The sequence below is a fragment of the Perca flavescens genome, chromosome 18 (assembly GCF_004354835.1).
Source record: "Perca flavescens isolate YP-PL-M2 chromosome 18, PFLA_1.0, whole genome shotgun sequence".
NCBI classification, from domain to species: Eukaryota; Metazoa; Chordata; class Actinopteri; order Perciformes; family Percidae; genus Perca; species Perca flavescens.
The window spans coordinates 7,255,437-7,280,730 of record NC_041348.1 but is presented as its reverse complement, the minus strand read 5'-3'; the positions used below and the strand labels follow the sequence as shown (position 1 = coordinate 7,280,730).

The 25,294-nt window shown below is 39.8% G+C and overlaps 1 protein-coding gene across 1 annotated transcript in view; it reads right to left on the bottom strand.

Annotated features, from left to right (window-relative positions):
* Positions 1 to 15,702: 15,702 nt before the first annotated feature.
* The window catches only part of ptchd4 (patched domain containing 4), an 81,814-nt gene continuing 72,222 nt past the window's right edge, over positions 15,703 to 25,294 (bottom strand). Inside the window, exon 3 of the mRNA XM_028605714.1 lies at positions 15,703 to 17,378. Coding sequence (XP_028461515.1) covers positions 15,703 to 17,378 — 1,676 coding nt within the window. The remainder of the gene's footprint in view (positions 17,379 to 25,294) is intronic.

The window sequence follows — 25,294 nt, the reverse complement described above, 5'->3', positions numbered from 1 at the left end:
TCCACATGTTTGACAATAAAACATGATATTTGAATATGTAAATAATAATTATTATTATAGCTAAGTATTCAACTTAGCTCAATGTTATACAATATATGTAGTAGGGGGTACCTGCTTGTCTCTCTCTCAGGTTAGGGCTCCTTGGCCTGAAAAGCATTGAAGACCTCTGTTTTAGAGATTAGAAAGTAATCTTTCCAGACTAAAGACCAGCAACTTTGCAGCTATACCAGTTTTGTAGCCATTTGACGCTCCGTCCATACTACGCCGGCTAATTCTTAAAATGCTGTTTCGCACAACAGGTGTTCGCAGTAACATTTTGCGTTAAACGTAAAAAATTGCTCTAATACTGAAAATACTACAATGTCCCATATGTTGTACTTAATAGACTGAAAACAATCACGTCACCATTGTACAATTCCTCTGTGATGGACAGCACAAGTTACATTACAATACTGCCATTCAGAAGTAATCGCCTGGCACAAAAGCTTGATTGGCCACAGTAAGATGGCTGAGAGGACTACTGATCTTTTTGAATGGTCTTTTATGCTTTTAGGTTGTAGAAAGTAATCTTTACACATGGATATACGATGCTTCAACCAGACTGACAACTGAAAGGGCAGAACGAGACAAAGATCCCTCTGAGCAACAGTATGAATAAGGAATAAAGAAATCAGCAGTCATAGGTAAATTAAACTAGAAACTAAGCATCAAAACGTGTGTAGATTTAAATCAAAACAGGTTCCTGTTTTAGTGTCAAGTGAACAATAATGCAGCCTAATACAAGCCAGAATTAAAAGGCATGATGCTTTTGCGCAGCTATATTTAGAAGGTTAGTCAAGTCTAGGGTTAGCACTTTTGGATCTGGATCAGGAAATATCAGCTGAACTATTACTATGGACTGACAAATCACAGTTTAAACCTTTTCAATCTAGCCCCTGACTGCGAGGACCCAAAGGAAAAAAACGGTTCCAAAAATATTTAGAGCCCAGTGGTGGTTTAATAATGATCTAGGGTCACTTACGCTTTTCTGGACTGGAAAAGAAATTCAAAATCAAAGGGTAATTTGGAGAAAAAAGGGTTCCGACAGTATTTTGCCCTATCATGCAACACTAGGGGGACATTGAATGTAAATGTGTGTGCACCTTGTACGGCAGCCTCGGCCACAGTGTGTGAATGTGTGTGAATGGTGAATGGTTCCTGTACTATGTAAAAGCACTTTGAGTGGTCGTTAAGACTAGAAAAGCGCTATATAAAAACAGTCCATTTACATTGACTAAGTTTGAAGTTTTAGTCATTTCATTCATTAATTCGTTCTTCCTCGTTTGATGCCTGAAATATACGTTTTTTTATCAATGTTAAAAAAGCCATAATCGAAGGAAAGAAGAAAAACCTCAATATAACAGGTGATTCCAAACTTCTGGCAGTGTATATCTCAAAACACACCCCCTGGCATGCACTGAATGTATGATTCAATAGGACCTGCACAGTGTAATCTAATCTAACCCTCTACATTATTCTGTAGGTCCATGTCAGAAGTCTTATTATTCCCATGAACATAACCTGACTCATAGTAAATATCTTTCCCTTTAAATATTATTATTCCATGAGAACCATTCCCCATAAATCGGCTATGTTTACATAGTGACACATGCGCTTGTGCTGGTTGAGATTGCTGTTACAGCCTCATTTAACTTAGGGGGGAAATGTCAAAAAAACAACAAAGTTTGCTTAACTTTTTCAAATACGCTGGCCAGTCGGATCCCAAACAAGCAAAAAAATTTCTGCCGATCAAGAATCTGGAGACCACAGTGTTTTTTTTGGTTAATTTAATTGTCCGATGGATAATTGCTGCTTGTGAAAACGATTGTTGCAGTGTATTTATTTAATTTTTTTACATTTCGCACCGATGCCTTGCATGTTCTAAAATAAAAATAAACATTGCCCTGATGTACACACAGTGTTGTTTAGTTTTATTTAGTCAGAGAAGCTACGTAGGCAGTGTCATTTCTTTTGTTCCGTTAACTCCAACCCCCGTTTTGAGTCGCCGGATCCACCCCCGCGCTGCATTCCGGGACCTCCCACTTTACAAATTAAGCACTGCCGTTCGGTGACAATTACCGTATTTTCCGGACTTTAAATCGCACTTTTTTCATAGTTTGGCTGGTCCTGCAACTTATAGTCAGGTGCAACTTATATATCAAAATATATATAATTTAACATGTTTTTAAATGTTAATTCATACTGACTGATTCATAACTAAGTGAAACGTTAACTTAAAGACAACTGAGAAAGACTGAACACAAACAAAATGCCCCCAAAAAGAAAATCTTAATCTGCAGATTACAAACTGAAGGTAGTAAAATATGCAGCCGAAAACGGTAATCGAGCAGCAGAAAGAAAGTTTGGAGTGAGTAAGAAACTTGTGAGGGACTGGCGAAAAGCAGAGGTTACTCTTACTGCAATGAAGAAAACAAAGAAATCTAATTGCGGGCTGAAAGCAAGATGGCCAGAGCTGGAGGAACGAGTCCACAGATGGGTGCTTGAACAACGTGCTGCCGGGAAAGGCTTGTCAACGGTGCAGTTACGTCTCCACGCCCTGGTAGTCTGACAACAGCACCCCCTTCATCTTCCTCCGGAGTTGGTGGAGTTGTTCAGAAGCGACACAGAGGATGAAGAATTCAATGGATTCAGTGATGTGGAATGAGATTGGGAGCTTGGTGAACTTGCTTACCGGTAACTTGCTTGTCGGACTCGCTGGCTTGTTATGTTAATTTAGTCTATTCAGCCTCCCAGGTATGTTCTTTATGCTATTGTGTAGCTGAATAACCGCTAATGTGTTATGTTAACATACACCTAACACCTATTCAGCCTGTTGTTATGTGTGCTATTGTATAGTTGAATAACTGTTAATGTGTTACGTTAACATAACAGACACCTATTCAGCCCGTTGTTCTGTGTGCTATTGTGTAGTTGAATAACTTGCCTTTCCAGATTAAATGTCTGTTCTTGGATTTTGTGAAATAAATTTCTAAATAAATGCGATTTATAGTCCAGTGCAACTTATATGTTTTTCTCTTCATGACACATTTTGACACTGATGCAATTTATACTCCGGAGCGACTTATAGTCCGGAAAATATGATAATATTAGAGCCCAACACACAATCCCTGTAGCTAACAGAAGGAAATGGAAGTGACAATTAAAACATTCAGACACCTGCAACAACTGAAAAACGCTGGAACAACTGGAATGCCCCTTCCCAACCTGTGTAGATACACCGTTAACGTACGTTAACCGGGAGCATCTTTTCCATGCATCCCATTCATTGTATATGTAAGCAGCCGGGCAATGCATTCTGGTAGCATTGTGGCGACCTTCAAGAGAGGGGACGTCCAGTTTCCAACTCCTCATTTGCATAGAGGTGAATTGATGCTGCGTCATGCAAATCAGGTGTGTCCAGCCTCTCAAACTCCCAAAAATCTTTTAAACTGACTGTTGTTGATCTAAAATTACGTCAGATTCAGCTATGGCATAGCTTATTATCACATAAAATGTTTTTAGATAAAACATTTAGGTTAAACTATTTTCAGAAAATGTGGGAAAGTTTCCAAACGAGCTGCCATGTTGGTCTATTCTGAAATTCGGAAGCAAACAGGTTTGCAAAGTGTTCGTCCAATCAGGTGCACGACTGTGTACCATCGGTGGGCCAAAATGGAGAGTGCATCCTCAAATTTAGCTGGCTCAGTGTGGACATGGTCTAAAATAAGTGGATCGGATGCATGCTATGGTCATGAAGTTGCAATACTTGTCCGTACTCATTAACTAGATATATAAATAGAATTAGAGTTATATTTTCTCAACACAGTATACAAAAGAAATCCTGTTACGAATCCATCATATGTTAGCAACATTGCACAGTGATAGTCACAAACTGTAAATCAAATAACATACAGATTTCACAGAGCACGCTTACTCACTGTTCTCTCGCATTCAGCAAAGGCTGATGGTCGTTCAGTCTCTAGTGAAATATATATTTGTATGGTCTTCATCTCTATCACAAAAAGTCTTTAGGATTTCTTTAAAGGTGGAGAGAAAAAGAGCAAAAGATAGGATTCTATGGAAGTAATTATCACAGCAGTCCTCGGCAGGGAATTCAGACTTCTTTAATAGGTCGTGAATAAAAGTGATCTAAATGAAGGGGATAGAGTGGAGGGATTAAGGTAAGGTACTGGTGCTAACAAGATCATTCATTTATTGACATATTTATTTATGTATTTGGAGGGAGAGAACTGCAGATATATTATGTAACCTGATAAATTAATACATTATACACAACTGATTGTTACATAGCATGGGAGCTGACACCCATGCATGCACAACAATGATGACACAGATATATAAAGGGGAAGACTGGTGGTGGTGTTAAATGAAGGCGCTCAGGAGAAGTTGATTGGAAAGGAGAGAGAAGGCGACAAAGGGGAGGAGGTGGGGTGAGCGGGGAAGAAGGTGGGATAAGCAGGATGGAAAGAGAGGAGAGAGGAAGCATGAATAATCCATCAGAGAATCACGACAGGATTAAGACGCTGGAAGCCAAAAATATCCGCGGCCAAGGCAGCTTGGCGCAATAACGTTGCAACAGAGCACAACACGACAGCAGCCACTCCTGCTGCCAGTCTCCATCGGCTCAGGAAGTAAAACATTAGGGGCATTATAAAAAGCCACTCTGATGTTGCTGTGTACAGTAAAACTTCCAGTATGAAGCCTAGACTCACACTAGAGTATTTGCCTTCTCTACTGCCTGTAAAACATAGAATGTTTGGTTAATATAACATCAAATGGGACAAAAACTAGACTAGCACTGCCCTCGATTATACAGATGAATCCCAACTTGACTGACACCCTATAGCACAAAGAAAAATCTATTTAAAAAAAACTGATCATTAAAAGGGGCAGGGGCACTCCGGCAATTTTACACATTCAGTTTATGTTCAGTTTATTTGTCATGGGGAGCACTACTCACTATGCGAAAACAGCCAGTAGAGTGTGAAAGATGTGGACATTTAGACATTGAGGGTTGAATGAACGATGCAAAGGAGAGTGTAGCATCCAGTGTTTTCAGTGCTTGACCCAGACTGGCAAGGCTGGTTTACCAACTGTGGAAAGCCAACCACTGCCGCCGGGCCCCTAAAAGTACCAGGTTGTCTGTGTAGTAGTTACGTTGTGATACTTTGATTCATTACTTCTTTGGTTGTTTTTTTCTTTATTGAAAACTGCAATGGTTAAAGACCCTAACGTGGTGCACTTCCAGTAAGCCCTGATCATATGGAGGGCCCCTGTCCCTTTAAAGACCCCCAAAAACTTTCTTTAAATCTTAATTTTGTCTATACGACGACATTTAAAATTCACGACCACATAAGCCACAATCAGAGCTAATGTTGGGTAGAAAACCTTTTTAGTTTATGTTTAGAAATAGTTTATTGTACAATCACAAACTGCTTAATCAGGACTAGGTGGTCTGGCAACATAAAAAAAACATCCCCACAACTGAAATCATATTATGATTAAATGTGACAGGCAACATAAGTGACATACAGCAAAACTTGGGCAGGGTAATGGTAAAAATAGTGGTTTATTTGCTCTGTCAGGCTATCTTGGCCTTGGCTATATTCTTTTTTGTTTTTTAAATCTGTCTCTCACAACTCCTCCACCTTATTGGAAGTGTAATACTAACATGCTGGATATCCCTTTCCTTTAAACATACTATAAAATCTGATAATTCTGAGGTAATTCCATTTTCTTCAACTGAACTTGATTTTAGAATTATTAAAAAACAGAGAGGCTGAGTAGGGGAGAAATCAGCTCTTTTTAAGATCATCACTTTCCTCTAGTCTCGCATTGCCAGACCTTCTTCCACAGCGCTGCAAAGGATGGTCTGGCTAGTCCACAGCATTCCGGGATGGGTGCAAAACGTGGCCTGGTTTATTGGCATTTCTTTAAACCAATCACAATCGTCACAGAACCCCGATGCCTCTGCAAAATATACTCGGGAAGGAACTTGTATTGGTGGAACATGTGTACGTTCGAAGGTTGTTTCAGTCGTGCAACAGAAAACTCAGATTGGACAGATAGTTTAGCTAGCTGTCTGGATTTACCCTGCAGAGATCTGAGGAGCAGTTAACCTTAGTCCTCATAAATCCACCAGTTTTAAATACCAACACAAAGAAAGCGGAGCATTCCCGGAAGTTGAAGGTCGTGGATATACACTATTTTCCTCTGAAACGAGCAAATCTGCATCTGTGACAACAGACAGCAACTTTTGACGTGCTTTAAATAATATAAGCCTCTTAGACCCATTACTGTACATCAGCAAAGGACTCCACATGTGCATTTCTCACCCTTCATGCATCCACCATCTCCCGTCACAAGAAAACGTCCAATCATCCCTACTGCTGGAATCTTCTCAAATTCAAATAAGGGCTTACCTCCTGTTTTTCCGGCATGCTTTTATCTTTATCTCTTCCTCCCTCTAACACTTCTCTCGTCCTTCTCCTGTCATTCTTTTCTCCCTCTGTATTTCTCCCTGTGTCACTTCAGTCAAATGAGGTTAAATCTTCCTGCTGCTTGGTAAGAGGCATAGATTAGCAAAACAGAGTTCAAGCTCTGCCAACACCTAGGAAGGCAACCAGAAAAACAAGCAACCCAAAGACCGAAATTGGTAATTAACCGTTCTTTTTTGAAGAGTATACCTCGGCAAAATGTGTGCACATGGGTTTGTTTTGGTTTGGATGCGATACAAAGCCATGCAGAGCTGTACACCGGAGACTACTGTCCTTCTCCGGAAAACGCTCCCATAAGTCCAATTATGACTCATATTTACATTTATAGAGGTGGTGCCCTCTAGTGGCCTCCCATAATTATTACATGATCAAAGCAGGAACTAAGGTATAAGAGCGCCAGATTCCGCATTAGGACGCAGGTTGGGGTGGTGGATTGGTCAAACAAACAGGACTTTCACCCTGGAGAACAGGGTTTGTGTCCCGTTTGAAAATAAACGTAAACAGCTGGTTTTTTTACTTTACTTTGGATATAGATTTCTTGCCACCGCTAGGAATAAGCAAACTATGGTTTGGAGAACTTGTTGGCACACTGGTCTAACAGGTGATCGACAATCGCATTTACACAGCATAGGGAATTTTAACAGTGACTCAAGGTGGTGAAAAGAGGATTAAAATGTATTCTTTAAGAAAATCCCGACATGTGAACCATCTTTTCTGGGCACAAACATGCATGCTTTTCTCTGTTTCATAGCAACAACATAGCAATGTACAAATTCATATGATTGTGAGTGATTGTTGTAAGATGTACAATTATGAGAAAGGCATTAATACTTAACAGCATTTAGTAACCTAAATTTCACAGTATTGTAACAATATTAAATATCAAGTTACCCTCCAATTTCAAGGTGCACTATGAGTTCCTGCATGGGTTCAGCACAATTTCATTTTTGTCTCAAATCGTAGGCATCTCTCCTTGATCTGCTAGCTGCCTGCCCCCTGAATACACTGAGTACAAAAAGCCCCAAAACAATACAAAAAGACCGGTCTCGGGAGACAACACAGGTGTAGTAAACATCAAACAAACACTAGGGGCACAGGCTGTGCACCAAAATACAACAAAGCACTCCAACCAATCACCAACAAGATGGTTGGGGGAGGGGGTGGGGGTTAGTGACAGTTAGTCATGACAGTTACGGAAACATGGGGGGAGGGGCGAGCTTGCTCTGTTTTGTTTACTTGGAACGTCAACAGAAGTAACCATGCAGGAACTCGTAGTGCACCTTTAATACACTTGCACTCACCTATTGAAACAACACACAAATAACCAACAACTTGTGGAACAATTATCATCTCGTCACAGTGTATTTTTACTGCACCTGGTTCTCAGTCACAATGTAAGAACAATACTCCACCTTAAATATATCAATATCTGTATTTAAATATTGGAAAACATACAGTATGTAAGGTAATGCCACCGGTAATATAAAGAGCACAGATTTATGAAGCTACCAGGCAGTTACAACCCTTACAAGAGGATTACCACTCACTTTGAGAGACCATTCAAGTCAGGTAGGCTAAAGAGAACAGATGACTACCAAAAAAACAGCATTTAAGTAGAACCAGAAAGTGACTCTAAGTTGCCCAATCTGAACTACATTTTAAGATTAACTGTAGAATGAAATTGTTTTATCTGATTTCTCTACACTGAGGTTAATACTGCACAAAATGTTCCCTTGTATTAAAGGCAGTGTTGGTAAGGTTGAAAAGCTAGCAAGATTTGAAAGTAGCATCTCCTCAGGGCTCTGTCTAACCCCTCCCCTTGCCCTCTGGGCTCCGCCCCATACACAGATGTGCATGAGCACCGCTGCTTCAAAGCAGAGCAGAGAAAGAACGCAATTTTACTCCATGTCTCATTCACCGGTAAGCAAAAACCTAATATCATCCCGAATGTTGAAAACAAACATATCTTCTGTTAGCAATGCGGCCACAACATACATTGAGTTCAGGCTTGTACAGGTAGGGCTGGGTATTGTTCAAAAATATTCAATATTGGTGTCGATACCATTACTGTGACCTTGAAACCGGTTCCTAAACAATACTTTTTTTCAATACCAATTTATAAAACAAAAATAAATTACAACATTACACATTATGGCACAACTTTATTTATTTATTTATTTGTCAGCTCCTACTACATGAGCCCTGTCTCTGTGCATAACCTAGAGTATTTCGTAGTGTCTCTACGACGTGTAACATTAGATAGCAAATCACCAGCATTATTAGATCTTGGTAGAAGCAGGCTGCATGCTTATTGGCTCACTGACGCTGATGAGATTTACTCCTAAGGTATCGAAATTGGGTATTGAATGACGAGGCATTTTTCGATACTCGATACTTTAGAGGCAATTCGGTCAGTGCCTAAAAAGTATCAAATTTGTGTATGGGGGTGGCGCAATGGATATGATGCATGCCTATGGTGTGGGAGACCTGGGTTCAATTCCCACTGCAATACATCAGCCAATGTGTCCCTAAGCAAGACACTTAACCCATAGTTGCTCCCCCTAAATGGCATGTAATGTAATGGTACCCAGCCCAATGTACAGGGGAGGGGTAGAGTATGTACAGTGGGGCAAGGAAGCATTTTGTTGGTGCAGACCACGAGTGATTGTTGGGAGTTTTTACAGGATTACTTAGCTACAGAAGACTTTCTTTTCTTTTTCTCTCCTTTTTCAGAGCCCATAAGTTATTTATTGCTGTCGGGTATAAGTACCATTTTAAAAATGTATTAAAAAAGTCTATATTGGAAATAGTTACCAACCCTGCCTTTAACTTCTTATATAGTAGCCTCAAAGGTTTCTTGCTGTATAACTGGCATTACTAAGCCATTTCACTGACTTGATCACTCTTTTATACCTTTGCTGCTTTTAGCATTTACCTTTATTCCAAGTCACATAGTCTTGCTTTAAAGAATGTTCTAGGAACTACATCTATTATCACATTCAGTAGCTGGTTTAAGACTGGTCTGTAAGGTTAAACCAGTCCTAAATCTGCCCTTAGATTGGTGTAATGTGATGTAGTTGTCTACAAGCCTACAAAGTTAGCTTAAAAAGTTTGCCTCCCACAGGCTAGGACTCTAAAAGTTACACCTGTTAATAACTGACAGTCATTACTTTGTAACCATATGTGAGCATTCTTCTTACCTCAACATGCGTTCCAAGAACAATTCCATAAGCAACTGTTATTTCTGGGTATTTTGTGGTTTGAGGGAAAGCTGACCATGCTAATAAGAACTGGACTGAATTTTCCATTGGCCCACATAGCATATGTACCTTTTTAAACTGAGTGGTACATTATATCCTTTTAAGACACAGTATATAAGGCTTAGACTTTGCCAAAGTCAAATAGATCCGATTCCTCAAAATAAATTGCAAACAACCGTGCATTCTCTTCCCATGGACATACATGGACACATTATACTTGTGTATTTTATCCTTATTTCAGATGTGAAGTGAACAAATAATTATATGGATTTTATGTGGATGGATGGATGGATGGATGGATAGATAGACAGATAGATAGATAGATAGATAGATAGATAGATAGATAGATAGATAGATAGATAGATAGATAGATTTGAATTCAAATGGGACTGAGGTTACTAAAATAACCTTACTTCATTTTGAGCTTGTTACCTTCTGCACAATTTTGAAACTTTATGAAAAATGTTGAAGTAGAATCCATTAATAACAGGTTTGATGAATGGGGGCAATATGAGCCTATTTTTTTTTTTTTGGTTTAGTTAGTTGACATACAAGTTAGATGTGTTGCAATAAAAAAGTAATTTGTCCTCTGAGGCTGAAGATGCAGTGTAGATTATAAAAACAAGCGATGGTGATTGCATAATTTTATTGCCCGGTATTGTGGAAATATTGTGCTGTTCCTGGTTGTACAAACTGAAAATGTGATGGTGCATGGACAAAGGATAGTACACCCATCTACCTGCCAAACATTGACTTTTAAAATACCAGCAAAGATTTTGGCAGACTTTTTTCTATTTTAATTCGGTTTTGGCTTTTTGATGAGCATGCATTGTACTTATTAGGAGGCAACTTCACCTAACATACCAATTGATGCCCATTTGTCATATGGATATTTAGCTGTAATGTATCACATACAGTACAATTTAGTTATGGTATCGCCATAGAAGATAAAGAGGGGCTACACACAAACACACCCTATAGCAAGAGCTTACAGAATGGATCCAATGAAACTGAAGAGGTATGGTCACCATTATCTGTTTTTTGAAAATAATTTATGGATGGTTAGTTTTTACATGATTATAAAGCAAGTGAATAAATGTGACTCAAACAACCAAATTGTACTACAAATGTATAGGCGTCAAACTACATTTGTACACAGTGATGTACTCAGATGGAAATATGCAACAACAAAAAAACATACAAAGCTTAGCTTTTTATAGCAAAAGCATGTCAACTTCAAGAGCATCTGGTACCTTCATCAAATTTAGTTATAAAGCAGGCCAGTTTACCTTTTAAAGAATAAGTCTGGCAATGTTTTGTATCTATCGGTCAACAAATCCAATGAAAAGACCAAAACCACCAATGTGACATAGAGCTCCATTGCTGAGTAGCAAACCAAATGCATATTAATATAAAGCTGAAAATAGTTCTACATTTCCTAGTCCTATTTGAGTAGCATGTGTTAACTACTACAGTGTAACCAATGGTAACCAAGCTTTTGTGGGCTTGGGATTCTACAGATCGAGTAGGTAATGTGATAGGTAAGTTGGAAAGTATTGGGAGACGGACTAACACATTGTTGGTTTTGTTTTTTTTAGGAGATTTGTTGGTAAAAGGAAAACAATTTGAATAATGCCAAGCTCATACTTTAAGCTGGGCTTTTCTCAAAAGACGACCGAAGACACTATAAAGTATTGTAAATATCAATATCACATGCTGTTTCAGTAACCCATTGGTAAGATTCAGTGTGTTGCCTTAGAAGAATATGTTCTAATAATATCTAATGATGCTATTTAAATACACAGAAGCCTAATTAGACGGCATTCAGCATTGGGAATGATGCTAATAGTAAGAAAGCTTAAAAGTGGTTAATGTAGCTAGGTAACAGCAATAGCTTTCTAGGCAGCAATGACAGTATATTTAGGAATGATGAAATGAATGAATGTTTTTCTTAAATCTGAGGGCCAAGTAGAGAATATAAAAGGAGTCAAAACACACAAACAAACAAGAAAATGGTGGCCACAGTTTCCCATATAAAAACGTGAATCAACAAACATTGACACTGCAGTGTGCAAGGAATACGATCTAGTATACTGGTAACATTCCACTGTTTATTACTGGCCTACTGTGTTTTTCCCTTTTTATTCTTTTTTTTTAAGAAAATTCAGTCATTAAAAATCTTTCTATAGTATATTTTTTCTTAGCAAATATATAAAAAGTAATTTACAGTTATTTTACACAAGAAATATCCTCTGGCTTTTGTTTTGGAACAGATATGACTAAATTTGTTCTTTTGCAGCATGGTGTTACAGAATATGCATCGAAACAACAAACATAGGTCACTTCAACGTAGCAAAAATAAAAATACGTAGACTTCATACAGAAAAATTAAATACATGCATACATACAGTACAGTGCCATGCAAACAGTTCATTTTGGGAAGTAAATTATTTAAGATTTCTTTCCCGTGTTTCAAACATTTCATGCCTTCCTGCTATACATACATGACATGGCTTATAGATAATGTGACATTCACTGCAGCTGCTGCAGGAAAGTAGCCAAAAACTCCTCCCTTCTAAGTAGGGCAATGTTTGGTTGATGAAATCTATAAGGTTCTTATCATATGACATTACTTTCTCCACAAATCCACAAAAGCAGGGAATGTGTTTGTGGTAAAGTATGACAGGTAAACAATGATTCTTTTACACATTTGCATCTTATTTGTTTACTGATATGAGTTTAGAAAAGAAGTGGGTTTAATCTTCCCTCACGCACTTCTTTGTCAAACACATATTTCTAACTGACGTTTGGTCCAATATGAACATTCTAATCTACCCCCAGCTGCCTGTTTAGCTGTCCTCTTTGAGAGCCATTCACTTCCTCAGTGGCACCACAAAGAAGCAAGACAGCAGTGTCCCCTCAATGACAATCCTGTAACAAGGTATTGACTGATCTGCAATCAGCCACATCTGCTCTCTCATATGGGGCCTCTCTATCACATGCAACCAGCTAAGATCTGCCTGCAAGAGGTCAGCGTGAGATTGGTATCTGTCAGAGCTGCTGACCTTGACCGTGTTTGTTTTGGGACTGCAACAGAGATTCTTATCAGGTCTTGGCACACATGGATAATACTGTTTACTCTCTGGCGAGACAGCAGCCATTTTAGACTTCAAGACTGAATTTTGAAAAAGGGTATTGTGGTATGTGGAGTATTTTTTAATGGGATGTTATTTGAAGTATTAGGGCAAAAATAGACTAATTTACTACATGGACAAAACCAGCTTCAGGCCTATAGGTGGCAGTAGTGGTCAGCTCCTTCACTTTTGCAATCTTCCCAATAGAGAGCCACTTTCAGGCTAGACTAGGCACTCGCATTCATAACTCAATAGAATCTCTCATTTAGGGTGGCTTACCCTGGTATTCTTACCTTAACCATTCTCACTCCTCATGCCTAAACCAATCTAACAAACAAAGGCAAATAGTACTAGCCAATCAGAGGCAGAGTAGGACAGGCCATGCCTTCGCCGTCTTAGGAAATCCAAATTTGCTTCATGGGGTTTACTGTCCAAAAAGTAAAATATTTGATTTGTTAACATTTAAATAACTGTCGTGGCCAGGATAGTTCAGTTGGTCTTTTAGAATTATCTTTAAAAAACTGTCAAAACTATGACATCTTTCTATCATGGCCTTGCACACATTATACATAATCATAACTATTTCTTCCTTATATAGTGTTTGTCATATCTAGTCTCTCAAGCTGTTTAATTTAACCCTGGATGGTCATAGGCTTGGGGTAAAGCAGTTTTTTTTTGGTTAAGTGGGGGCCTTGGAACATGCTGAAAAACACATCTTGACAAATGATCACCTCAAAACGTTAGCATGTATTAGCAAGCAATTGCTTATTTACACATCTGGCAGATACAGAGCAACATTAGCAATCACTTGGCGTTGTGTTTTCTAAAAGCCTGATCAATGTAAGTCCAATATACACTTCTTTAAGCTCTGTTTTGGTCTCCACCGACTCCTGAGGGATGTGGCTCTTTAGCCTCTAAATGCTCCACTGTGTCCACCAACTTTGTCTGTCTGCTGTTTGTTGCTGGGACGATAGCGAAGACAGGGCATATCAAAGCTTTTTCCCAGGAAAAAGCTGCCTGCTACTGGAAACGCGGTTGATGAGAGTAGGGAGACTGAACCATACTGTTAGGTTGCTGGCCACAAAATAATGAGCTAATAGATGCTGAAATGCTCTGCAGTTGGGTAATAATTCTCTGTGACCTGGTCAATATGATCAACACCTTTATCTACACTTTGTCTTTTGATCCATTGTCAACATAAAAATATTGATAAGTGCAGCTTTAAAGGCTGGTAAAAACAGAAATATTAAATAAACAATGATTATGCATTTTTCTTTTAAAACGTACTAACCATGTCTAAACAAATGGGGTGAACGAATACAACAGGTTATCTTGTAGGGCTGGATTTATAGTAATTTGTTTTATTACAAATGGCAATCATTTTGAATGCTGTTTTCTTGCTTCTGGAACAAAACCCGGAGGTTCTAGTTTCACTTCGGCAATTAAAACTATTCAGACACAGTGTACTTAACAAAAGGTGCCTCACTGCTTCATTTAAAGCCTGCTTCACAAACTGCTCAACAAACCTCAACAACATTAAATAGCAATAATTTAAATTAGCTTGAATAATTCATGATTAATGGTTGATTTATATGAAAGTTCAAACTTACCAAGCTTTTTGTTGTTGTTATAGAACTGTCAAACAAAAAAAAAATATGTACACTATTTGGCACCACTGCTAGCTTGAATCACATTCAGACCTTCCAATTACCAGTGCCATGCCAGTAAGCTTTTGTAAGTGGATCACAAAGACACTCATACTCTCACAGAAACTGTCCATTGTTATCAACCTGCTAGAAAATTAAATATTTCAAGCCTTTGAAACACTCTTCACTTTTGGTTTTACTGGTCTGGTGCAAAAGCAGTTATTTAAGTCATACTCAGGCTTACTGCATTTTCAAATACTGCTGCACAACAGGTGTCACTTATCACTTCCTCTTCATAGCTGCAGCCCACTGCAGTTCCTTTTGCCATTGCGTACAACCTTATATGATCTCTGGAATAAAGCAGAAATATGGGTCTCCTGCTAATATAAACCTCAACAGTTATATTCTCACAATGCAATGTGCAAGATAATTCTTCATAATGGACACAGTGTATGCCATCTGCCAAGTTCAGCTTTTCAGCTATTTTAATGTCACAGAAAAGCTTGCGGTGTGCTTTCCACAGTTTCTCTCTTTCCACCGAATTTGGTATTGGTAAGTTCCTGCTATCCAGGTGTGAGTAAGATGTGTGCACAGTTGTCTCCTGCACAGTTTAATTTGTACACTTTTGTATGATCACACTAACTACTTTCACCAACTTGAATGTCCTTGGCTTAACAGACTGCTATGATCCTCACTCACGTCTTTTGAGATATGGGCTTAGGGAGATGAACATAAAATTGGTAATGGACTAACATAGTGTTTGTTTAGAATTTACTTACAGATTTAGCAAGCTTAAGTTCTGGGAACTAACTTGTTTTCATAAACCAAATAGTTGGGAAAGAGGTTTAGAACCGTGAGCTTATTGCAGTTTGTGCAAATGAGATACACTGTCCAGACTGTCAAGGACTGAATGACTGACCAGTGGGGCTGCGCTCTACTCTGGCCGGCCTAGCTGCTATTGGTTGGGAATGACCAGTTCCCACTCCTCAGGGGACATTTCAGACTCCCCTGCACCTCAAGAGGCAACTCACCATTGGAGAATACCTCTAATCCACCAATAACTGACGGATAACCACTGATACTCAATGCTAAAATTACAAACTACTCAGACATTTGTCACATGATCAGGATTCTCCCTGACTTCGATGCACTCTATCTCCTCCCTTTCTCTTTCCCTCTCCCGCTCCCTCTCCCTCTCCCGCTCTTTACGCTTTGCCCGTTTCTTTTTCTTGTGTCTCTTTTTGGACGGCGGGAAGAAGGTCAGGAAGACAGGCAGGATGACAAAACAGTGCAGCACGGTGCAGCCTGCAGTGAGGAGGGAGCACTTGAACAGTGTATAGGTCAGATTGGAAGGCACAAACACCAGGGGCATGATCCCGATCACAAAACAGGATGCGTTCTGCAGGATGGCTGCCCCGTGCTCCTCCAGTGCCAACTTGATGCACTGCGTCCTAGTGTGCTCGGTGGCTAGCACAAAAGTGTACAGGTGTGGCGCACAGTGATCCATGGCGAAGTTGAGGGTATAAATAAGGCACAGGATTGAGATGCTGTCCATGCCAACGTTCCAGAGGGTCATCAAACCCAAGACGCCCAGCTCCACGGACGTTACCGTGAGGATGAGCCAGAAGTTCCCCAAGGGGTTGATGACCAGGAAGAAAGTGAGGATGAGGATTGTGAGTACGCTGAAGCCTGAGGTCAGGATGGGTGAGATGACGGAGGAGCTGTAGCGGTCCATGAACACAAACGTAGGATTGAAGGCAATGAACTTGATGCTGTTGATCAGCATCAACGGACGAAGCTTTTCCAGAAGCTCCACCACCTCTTCCCGCTTCTTCTCTGTCGTCCGTGCCACCAAGTACATCCGTGAGGCAATAATGTCGTACTCATCGGTCTCACGGTTCTTGGAGAATATGATGTCCTCAGTGAAGTGCTGGTATTCCGGGCTGCGCAGGAAGGAGCCCTTCAGGATGGTGATGAAGTCGCTCTTGGTTGAAGCACTCACATTCACCACCCGCAGGTAGTGGAAAAAGTTGTCCATCCAAGAGATCTTGTTGAAGCCATGACTTAGAGTCTTCAGGTGCTCCTGCACCGTGGAGTTCCAGTACTCAATGGGCTCGTAAATGTAAAACCCAATCACGGGACTATAGTTACTGAAGTATTTCTGCTGGGTCAGTGCATACGAAACACTGGGAGAGTTACTAGCCAGCAGGTTCACAATGTTTGATCCATCACTGATTTGTAAACATCCCATGAATGAGAAAGAGGCATAGATGAGATATAGAATGACCACAAAGGGTTTGACATAGGTGTTGGTAATCCATTCTGTGTAGTGCTCACGCAGGAAGTGCTGGATGAAGTGATTCTGGTAGGGGACGCTGTCGTGGTGCGTGGACAAGTCATGGCCGTCACTCATCATGGTTTTAAACCATGTGGGCTGGCGGTCCAGGTACTCCACTGAGGGGATTTTACAACAGAAAACACTGTGGTAGCGGTTCTGCTCCAGCTGTCCGGCAAAGACCAGGCACGAGCCGTAGAAAGAGAAAACGTAGAAGTAGTTGACCAGGATGGCAACGCACATGCTCTGACAGAAGATTTTCACTGACTCGATGTTGGTAAAAGGGCTAGCTCCCATGCCAAAGGTGATGATGTAGAGTGAGCTGGTCATGGTGTAGCACACCATCACATCAGCAAAAGCGTCCGCCACACGCTCCTTGAAGGGGAGATTTTCCCTTGTTCTCCTCCATCCTGCTAGCAGCTCGAACACCCCTTTGGTTCCATGGCCTAGTAGAAAAGAGAGAGAACTCAGTAAGAATTATGTTTGCACTGATGTATTAGCACTGTGTTCATCAAAAGATTACATGGTCTGGAAAATGGTTCTATTTGCATGATATAGTCATTCCTAGGAAGTGAAATGGTTCATGTCACAGAATGATTTCAGAAGCAACGTTTTTTTGTACCACTGAGTAATATCAATTTAGATTCCTAAAACTAAATGTATGTAGATGCAGATTGAACTGAGCTGCCACACTATATTCAAATTACAAAAAAAACTATTTTATCAAGCAGCATCAACAGAGGATATACAAAATATTATTGTGCAAACAAGCACTAAAGGGAAATCACACTGCTTTAAAACAAATATAATTTGGGTGTTCCGCTAGCTGGGTTGGTCTGGCTGGTGGTGGTTGGGTCAGGTACATACCCACAATGTCCCCAGTTAGATTTCAGCTGGGGACCTTTGTTACATGTCATACCCCTCTCTCTCTTCAAGTTTTCTGTTTGCCTCACTACTATCATCTATTCAATAGAGGCAAAAATTTTAGCAAAAATCCCCCCCAAAATCTCCTTTTACTGTATATGTCAACAGTTCCTTAAATTATCCTCTGCAAGAAGCACTACTTGATACATAAGCCAAAGCGAGCTTCAAAAGCTGACCATGAAAAGCAGGAAACCACAGTCTTTCAGCATCATGACATAAAATTAAAAATAAACAAATACAAATTTGGTTTGATTCCTCTAATAGAGACATGGGCTTTTACTTTTCTCTTCATATCTGAGTCCTCTCTACCATGCATTCGTAAGCAGCTTCCAAATCTATCTGCAGCAGGCCCATTCATGAGTCAAATCTGTAGGAATTTCACCAGTTGAAAATATAGACATGAACACACAACGTTCAAAGGCATATGCTCAATAGTGCAAAATCTCCCACACAGAAACACTCGCCCACCCACGCACACTGTTCATTTGTTTGTAAAATGCCGGAGCTGCATTTCTGATGAGGGGAAAACTGCTGCAAGGGAATGTGCTATAAATTTCTGAACACTAGAATCAGTTTAATGGTCCTCTACCATGTAAATATTTCAGAACAAGTGAACACAGGATTTAGCCCATGCATATGTTTCTCGGCCAAAAACAGCTTTAACATATTATTTTCAAATCTAGCAGGTGGACAAGGCAGCGAAAGGGATTGCTACCCTTGACAGCATTGTAAATTTCCCCTTGTCTGATACATAGGAAGTAAATTAACTATAAAGGATTAGGCATTTGTAATGAGTTGGCTAGATGGCTTTTCCTGCTTTTAGTTTTATTACGCTGTGCTGCAAGTCAATTAGTTAGTGTCAGTTGGTTTAGAGGGTGTGGAGAGAAAGGAAATTTATGCCCCAGGGTTTTTCCAACATTACATCTGTCATGGTGTTGGAACCTAATGCAGATAGTAGAGGAGGCAGCATAATGAATTCAGTGGATTATTGAAGAAACAAGTGTGGATAGTCTTTCAGGCATCAATAGTCCAAGTGAAGCAGTAGATCTGATAGGCAGGTAAGAGGCAGACAGGTAACAGATCACAGCAAGAAACCACATTGCAACAATGATAAACCGACAAGGGGACAAAAGAAGTGGACCAGTATTTGTGGGGAGTGGCTGACGAGTAGGGATGGGTATCGAGAACTCGTACTAACCTGGTACCGGTTCTGGACTGGACAGTACCGAAATATCGATAACCTCCTGGACAAACGATCATGCTATTGGTTTTTGTGTAGCGCTGCTGGGCGCCCGCTGGGGCTAAGCATCTAAGAATGCTTTCTAAACTAAAATGTGTTTAGAGACAAAGAACATGTGTGTGACGGTTAGTATGAAGATAGCAATTAGCTATGAATGTAGCAGTGCAGTGTGTGTGTGTGTGTGTGTGTGTGTGTGAGAGAGAGAGAGAGACAGTGGTGAATATTGAGCAGTTATAGCTGACTTACTGTAAGTAAAAGGAGTTAGCCTCGATGTTATTGTCAAGCTATTGCAGTCCAGGCTCAATAACGCAAGCTGACCTTAAGGTGGACCAGCTATTCTCATTTTAGTGACAAGCTGCTCAACTGAACTGAGTGTGAGCTGTTCTGACAACCAGATAAACAATTTTAGTATTGCTTATAGTTGTTAGAACAGACATGTGCCCACTGCCCACTCTGTTTGATGGAAGCAACCAACCTACGTTTCGTTACATACAGTATATGCCTGCACATTGTGTCAATGACTATACAATTGAATTGAATTTGTAGCAATTGCTCCTTCCTCGTTATATATACAGTAACAATTTAACTTATTTTTGCAAGTAAAAGTAAAATAGCGGTCAAATCTTTTCATGTCTTTATTTTTTGCACCAAATTATAGAGTAGTATTGATAAAATTAGTATTAATAAGCAATATCGATATTGATAAAATCCTAACGATACCCATTCCTACTGACTCATGCAGGTGAGTGGATGGGTGTGGCAGTCAGGTGATGTGGAAAGGAGGGATAGTCCGATGGAGGAAGAATGTCATAGCTGTGGCTGGGGATGAGGGATTGAGAGCCAGTGGTGTTCGCATGGGTTTCCCATTTACCAAATTGGATTTTAAGTAGCGTGTCATTTTCTAGACATGATTTGGAAAAGCTCTGGGATTTATTGCAGTGATTAATTGCTGGCAGGAGGAAATGGAGAATACCAATGAGCCCATCTGGTAAAGTGTCCCTGGTTAGTATCATCACTAAAGTTACTGAAGACTCTAAAAAAAGTAATGCAATGAACAGTAATAACAGGTACTTTGATACTGCATACTTTTAGATACAGTAAAACATTTAAAAAGGCAACAAACCAATAGTCTAAAACCAAAATATATTGAATTTGCAATGATATAAATAAAGTTGAGTTGAGTTGAGTTGACTACCAAGTAGAGAATGGCAGTAAATCCTTACAGTTAAGAAAGTTGAACATACACATTTAATCAATTTTATTAAAAAGCTTGTGGATTTATTTTCTGCAAAATTTTGGAAACTGAAGTGTTCCATTTTCAATGGCTTAAATATCACAACTACAATAATAAGGGTATGTTATTTTAATAGTAGGGATACATTTAACAATTATTTCTATTATCAATGAATCTACAAATGTCAGCAAATATGCATGCGCACACACACACACACACACACACACACACACACACACACACACACACACACACACACACACAAATTACCGCAGCTATGACCATGAAAAAAAGTATAAATGCTGACTTGTGGGCATCTTTACTCCGTTAACAACCAACAATGATGTAGCTAGTTATATTTTACAGCTATTGCTCACAGATCATTTCAGTATAGCATGAAACTTCCAAAAATGCAAAATGTGCTTGATAGACCATTATGTCTACATCAACATCTAAAAGCACGTTATACTAAAGTAAACTAGGATTTGTAGTATATAGGATAAAACATTCAAAAAAAACTGGTCAGATCCTTCAAATAGACTGAAGCATTGAGACTATAGTGGTACTGTGTTTTGATCAAGTCTGCTTTCTAGTAAGAGCAGCACTCCTTTTATCCTGAGATTTCTTGGGAGATTTCCCATCTGTCTTGGCTCTCTGTGAAACTACCTTTTGTCTTTGATAGCTCCATGCTCAAAAGTTAGAAGAATCCCAATTTGAAGGGATGATACTGAGAGAGAACTGAAAGCAAGCAAAGAATAAAAACAGCAACACGCTCACTGTGCTGACAGGTATTCACACCCTTGTAAGACCCACTAAGGTGGGCAACATGTTTAAACTCAGCAACGAGAACAGCAAGGACAGCACCCTGCATCTCTTCATGTTTAGTGAATCAAATATTTAGTGTTACCTTCTCACATATTTCCCTACCTCTATCAGGATATTTGACATGATGACTGTATTCTATGAAAGGAGTATCAATATCAATTTTGGGGGAATCAATTGTTTATGAAACATGACAACTAGTACAGTCAGGAATAGTCTATATCCATGACGTTCTACTTCCGGGATTGCTCCGGTGGCACCGGAAAATCCGCCGGATTTCACTAATTTAGGCCGGATATCCGTTGCCTTGGGCTTCCTTTGTGTTGGCATATAGCCTTTTCCCAGAAATCTGCAGAGTAAATCCAGACAGCTAGCTAGACTATCTATCCAAGCTGAGTTTTCTGTTGCATGACTAAAACAACTAGAACTGCCTTCCGAGCTTATTTTGCAGCGGCACCACAGCTTTTCTACGGTGCCTAGCACCGCCCAAGACGATTGTGATTAGTTTACAGATATGCCAATAAACCTGAGCACGTTTTCCTCCCATCCCCAAATGCTATGTGGAGTATCCAGATTCTCCTCCAGCGTGCTTTGGAGGAGGGACTAAGTCAGGAGAGACTTACTTTAAGTTTTAGTTTAATTAACATGGTGCATAATATGTTGATATGTTAAGAGTCTTTGGCGATTTGACTCCATCGCAATGTTAAATTATAAAAGGTATAGAGACCATGGATATAGTAATATCCCCCCGATGGAGTCTAGATATTGGTGGTGGTGATGAAGGGATAAAGGAAGTAGTGGTGGTACGGTTCATGAAAAAACATTCGAACCCTTCGGTTTGCTTGTCTTGGTTCGGAGCGTGTGTGCGTCGCACGGTTCGTCAGTACACTGTTAATGTGCACTAACCACTTACTGCCGTAGTGCCCACTTTCGACACCTATGTTAAAACACTTACTGGAAATAACGAGCGGGATGAGCGGGACATACGCAACAAATGGCAGCTGATTTGACGAATGCGTAACGTGGGTCTTGCTGCTCCAGAATTTCAAAACAGACACTACTGGCGTCTGTTTCTGAAAACAGACATTTTAAGCAAGAAATAGGCCATACAGTTGCTGAATCTGTTAGTTTTTTTGATCGACAAAGGTCAGTTTAAAAGATTGTCGTTGGATTTTGTGAGGCGGAGTGAATGTGGAGTGCTGCAGGTCACATCACGTGAAGAAATGTCAAGTGGGAGAGATAAGGAAGGATATCCGGAGTTGGAGTATGCGCCAGTGTCATATAAGTCTGGTGTATGGGAACATTTTGGATTTCATGTTACCTATGATGACAGCGGAAATAAAACAATAGATAGAACTGCCACTGTGTGCAAGCATTGTGCAACATGCATTCAATATGCTAATTTTAGCTATATATCATATGCTGAAGTGTATTTCTGGAGTGTTAAAGATTAAAAGAAAAAATAACAAGAACCGTACAGAACCGAAAACCATGACCCTAAAACCGTGATACGAAAAGGAAGATCTGGATGGATGTGATGTGGAGTGGGGTTTCTGATGATGGAGGAATCCTGGGTGCTGGGAATATGAGAACTGGAGATGAACAGGAGGAGGGTCACATTGTTTTTTTGCCTGAAATGACAACTGACAGCAGCAAAGAGTAGAACCGGTTTAAAGTTTGAATGCAACAATGCGATAGCTCACGGAGATAAAACGGAGAGTATAAACGGCCACATTCTGCAGATGACAATGCAGCTGCGTCGGGAGAGATAGAAATGTGAAGCGTAGAAGTCGTCCTGAATGAACTTAAGCTAAGCTTCATGAGATCAAATGTTGCCTTCTCGTGAATTGTTTATCCTTTGGCAGACAGCTCAATCCTTTTCTTGATAATGGAGATAGATGGATTGCAGAGGCTGGTTGCACCAGCTGTTTGTATGTTCAAACCTAGCTTAGTTATAATGTAAGTGTTCACTAAGTGAAAATAAACACATCACCAGTGCCCGAAATGAGCCAGTGGTGAAAACTTTCCTTCAGTGGTATAAATAAAGGAAAAACAAAAAGGCCTGGTCAGTGTGGACGTTGCAGGGGCTTTAATCAATGAAAACGTGAAAGAAGCAGCAGGGAGTGGAGCACATGGCTGGAAGCATGACTGCCGCTCAATGTTAATCAGATTGGGAGGAAACTGACAATTCTCTCAATGTCTGAATGCTGATAGATGCAAAACTGAATGTCCACATTTTTACTTGGGCAACACGAATGGATGACGAAAGAAGAGCGGGGGTGAGGTAACACAGCAACAGAGACAGAGATAGAGATTGCATTCCCGATTAATGCAGTGATAAAACTTAACCAGTGTCACCGTCATGTCCTCTAAACAATATGGTACACACACACACACACACACACACGGCATGACCACCCTCCGAGAACTTTATAGCCACGACTATGAGTCTGCAGGGAAGCCCACACTCTCATTTGCTGTTGCTCTGGCCATTTTCACCCACACACAGATGCTATGGAACAAACACCCACATACAGACTGCAAATGAACTAGTTTGCCTCCTTTTCACCTCCCTTTTTCTATATATGAGACTGCAGGTGGTGTAACACACTTTCTGGCAGCTGCAGTGAAGGCATACAGCACTTGGTCCTCAATATCTGTGAACAGCTGAGTGCACTGACTGGGGATTGTGTTTAGGTAATAAAATCCTGATTTCAGCAACCTGCAAAAACATTCCAAATGAGCTTTTCAAGCTGCATGGTTTAGCTGTATCCCGAGTGTAGCTGCTATTGAGGACAATGAGTTGATGTACTCTGTGTTTTTTTTTTTTCTGGAAATGTTGGGGTTTTAGAATCTGTGGGGACAGGGACATTGGAATGTGTGGGGGGGCATTTTTAATGCCGCCAATCGTCAGGGTGCTGCCAACTGTGTTTTCTGGTGTTTCCCGGTGTTTCCCGTCTTGTGTTAGTCCGTCTAATGAGGATGTTCCCTGTGTGTGCTATCAATGTAATTCTTTCTGTGTTTCGTCATAAATTATTTTGCTAATATTTGTCAAACAATGAAGACGACTCTCCACTCTCTAGGCAGGACACAGCCTTTCAGCTATGCACGCGCACAGACACACACATACACACATGTATATGTATGAATATAGCCTAGAGCATGTGGGGGCGGAACTGATACAGACAGGCTCATTTATATCATCATGCCTGATTGTTTTGAAGCGGAGACTAGTGGTCGTAAAATGTACACGCTTTAATCAAAACAATTTTATTAAAATCAAATATTTATGATACAGTATAAAGTATTTAAATAAGCAGTTGGCTGTTTGGCTGGTAATGAACGCTTGTGGAAAGCTGTGCTCATATCAATCATGAAACCTTAACAAAATCCATTAATAAAAAGTGCATGTGCACATGAGGTGACAGGCTTATCATTTGTGATAATTACATAGGCTATTAAAAGCATATATTCTTCATGTTACAAGGAAATATGAAAGACAGAAATGAAAGTCAGACAAAATTAGCACCAATTCTTTATAACCAATAAATAATAAAACGTTTGATGCAGTAAAGGCGGTTTATTTTTATTTAAATTTTTTGTCAGGGACAATGTACAAAATTCATTAATCTTACAAAAATATGTTTTGTACCAGAGTTAGCTAATGCTAGTTTCCATCTGCAGTCCCCGGACAGGTGCACACAATATTAAAACATTACATTACAAATAACTGTCAGTAGTATTAACAAATACATGCAAGATTAGTTAAACACTAATCAGATATTTAAATGAAAACTAATCAAAAAACCATCACAGCCTAAAATATATACAACATAGTCAAAAACATTTACTTCAATATTACATTTGTAAACTTTTAAGTGTGCTGATGCTCACATAGCTGGTTATCGAGGATGTATTTCTTTAAGTTTCAAATTATATAGCGTCTATAGTTTACTAAAACCTAACATGCACGCTCTTAATTTGAATAAAGGCCTGCTTATATAATTTTAATTTTCCTTCAGCTCAGTTCTTCAAGTGGACAATTGTTGTTTCAATCAACCCTCTCAACCCAATCAATCAATCAACCCTCCCCATGTTGGCATAAGTGATGTTGCTCTACATTTTATTGTTTCTTGTCCAAC